General features: G+C 56.9%; 1 protein-coding gene across 1 annotated transcript; it reads right to left on the bottom strand.

Moving 5' to 3' along the window:
* Positions 1–52: 52 nt before the first annotated feature.
* ETH_00041740 (uncharacterized protein) lies at positions 53–1,094 on the bottom strand (the record flags this gene model as incomplete). The annotated part of the gene is made up of 2 exons (XM_013375102.1): positions 53–297; positions 896–1,094. 2 exons carry the CDS (start codon positions 1,092–1,094, stop codon positions 53–55), a joined length of 444 nt encoding a protein of 147 aa, XP_013230556.1.
* Positions 1,095–1,354: the final 260 nt, after the last annotated feature.

Raw genomic sequence — 1,354 nt, 5'->3', positions numbered from 1 at the left:
CTTTGTTTGCTGCAGCACGAGCTTGCTGTGCACAGCCACTGGGCTGCGGCGTTTAGGCCCTAGAAGTTGCAGCAGCAGCAGCAGCAGCTGCTGCTGCTGTCTGCTGCAAATGCCGCACTACTGCAGCAGCAGCGCCTGCGAGCTGCTGCTGCTGCTTCCTGTAACTGCTACTTCTGCTGTTGCTGCTGCTGCTGCTGCTGCTAGGCAAAGACGAATTGCTGCGAGGCCTCCTGCTGATGCTGCTTCTCCTCACGGGCAGCGGCTGCGGCCAGCAGCAAGAATTTGCTGCCTTTGTTTCTGCAGCGACACAGCAGCAGCAGCAGCAACAGCAGCAAAGCTTCAGCACTACACGTTGTCAGCAGCACCTGAGGAATCAGGTGGAGGACAACTGGCAGCAGCTTGCTATTTAGCTAGCTAGCTAGCTAGCCAGTGGCCAGCTGCCTCCCTGACTCAATAAGGCCTGATTAGCTAGCTAGCTGGCTAGCTAGCTAGCTAGCTAGCCAGCTAGCTAGCTGGCTGAATACTGGGTCGCCATTATCTAGCTAGTAAGTAGCTAACCAGCAAGCTGGCTGTGCAGCTGGCTAGCTAGCTGCACGGCAAATAAGCTAGCCAGCTGGCTAGCTACACAGCAAGCTAGCTAGCTGGCGGAACAGATAACTGCTCTGCAGGCTAGCTAGCTAGCTAGCTAGCCAGCTACACCGATGGCTAGCTACGCGGCTGTAACTGGCCAGCTGCATGGCAAGCTACACAGCAGGCTAGCTAGCTAGCTGTGTATCTAGCTAGCTACACAGCTGGCCAGTTACACGGCTAGATAGCTACACAGCTAGCTGGCTGGCTAGCTAGCTAGCTAGCTAGCTAGCTAGCTAGCTAGCTAGCTAAAAGCTTCGGGTCTTACCTCGTTCTGGAGAGGCCAGGCGCTGTTTGGGAGGCCCGAAAATTGCTGCTAGAGAGTCAACGACAGGCACTTTTTCTTGTTCCTGCTGCTGCTCCTGCTGCTCCTGCTTCTCCTGCTGCAGCTGCTGCTGCTGCAGCGCCGCTGCTGCTTCAACGCTGCCGCGGAGGCAGCTTATCTCATGCAGCAGCTGCTGCAGCATAGCAGCAGAGGCGCAGTGGCTGCTGCAGCAGCTGCTGCCTTCTGCATGACAAACGCCGCAGACACATACGCATGCGATGCAAAGCAGCAGCAGCAACAGCAGCAGCAGCAACAGCAGCAACAGCAGCAGCAGCAGCAGCAGCAGCAGCAGCAGCAGCAGCATTAGCAACGGCAGCAGCAAAGGGTTGCCCCTAGCAAGTTGTCGCAAACAGGCTTACCAGAACTCAGTGGAGATGCAGACTGCGTGTGCTGCTGCTGCTG

The sequence above is a fragment of the Eimeria tenella genome, genomic scaffold (genome assembly GCF_000499545.2).
Source record: "Eimeria tenella Houghton genomic scaffold, Eth_scaff2519, whole genome shotgun sequence".
Lineage (NCBI taxonomy): Eukaryota > Apicomplexa > Conoidasida > Eucoccidiorida > Eimeriidae > Eimeria > Eimeria tenella.
This window is presented reverse-complemented; position numbering and strand designations above follow the sequence as displayed.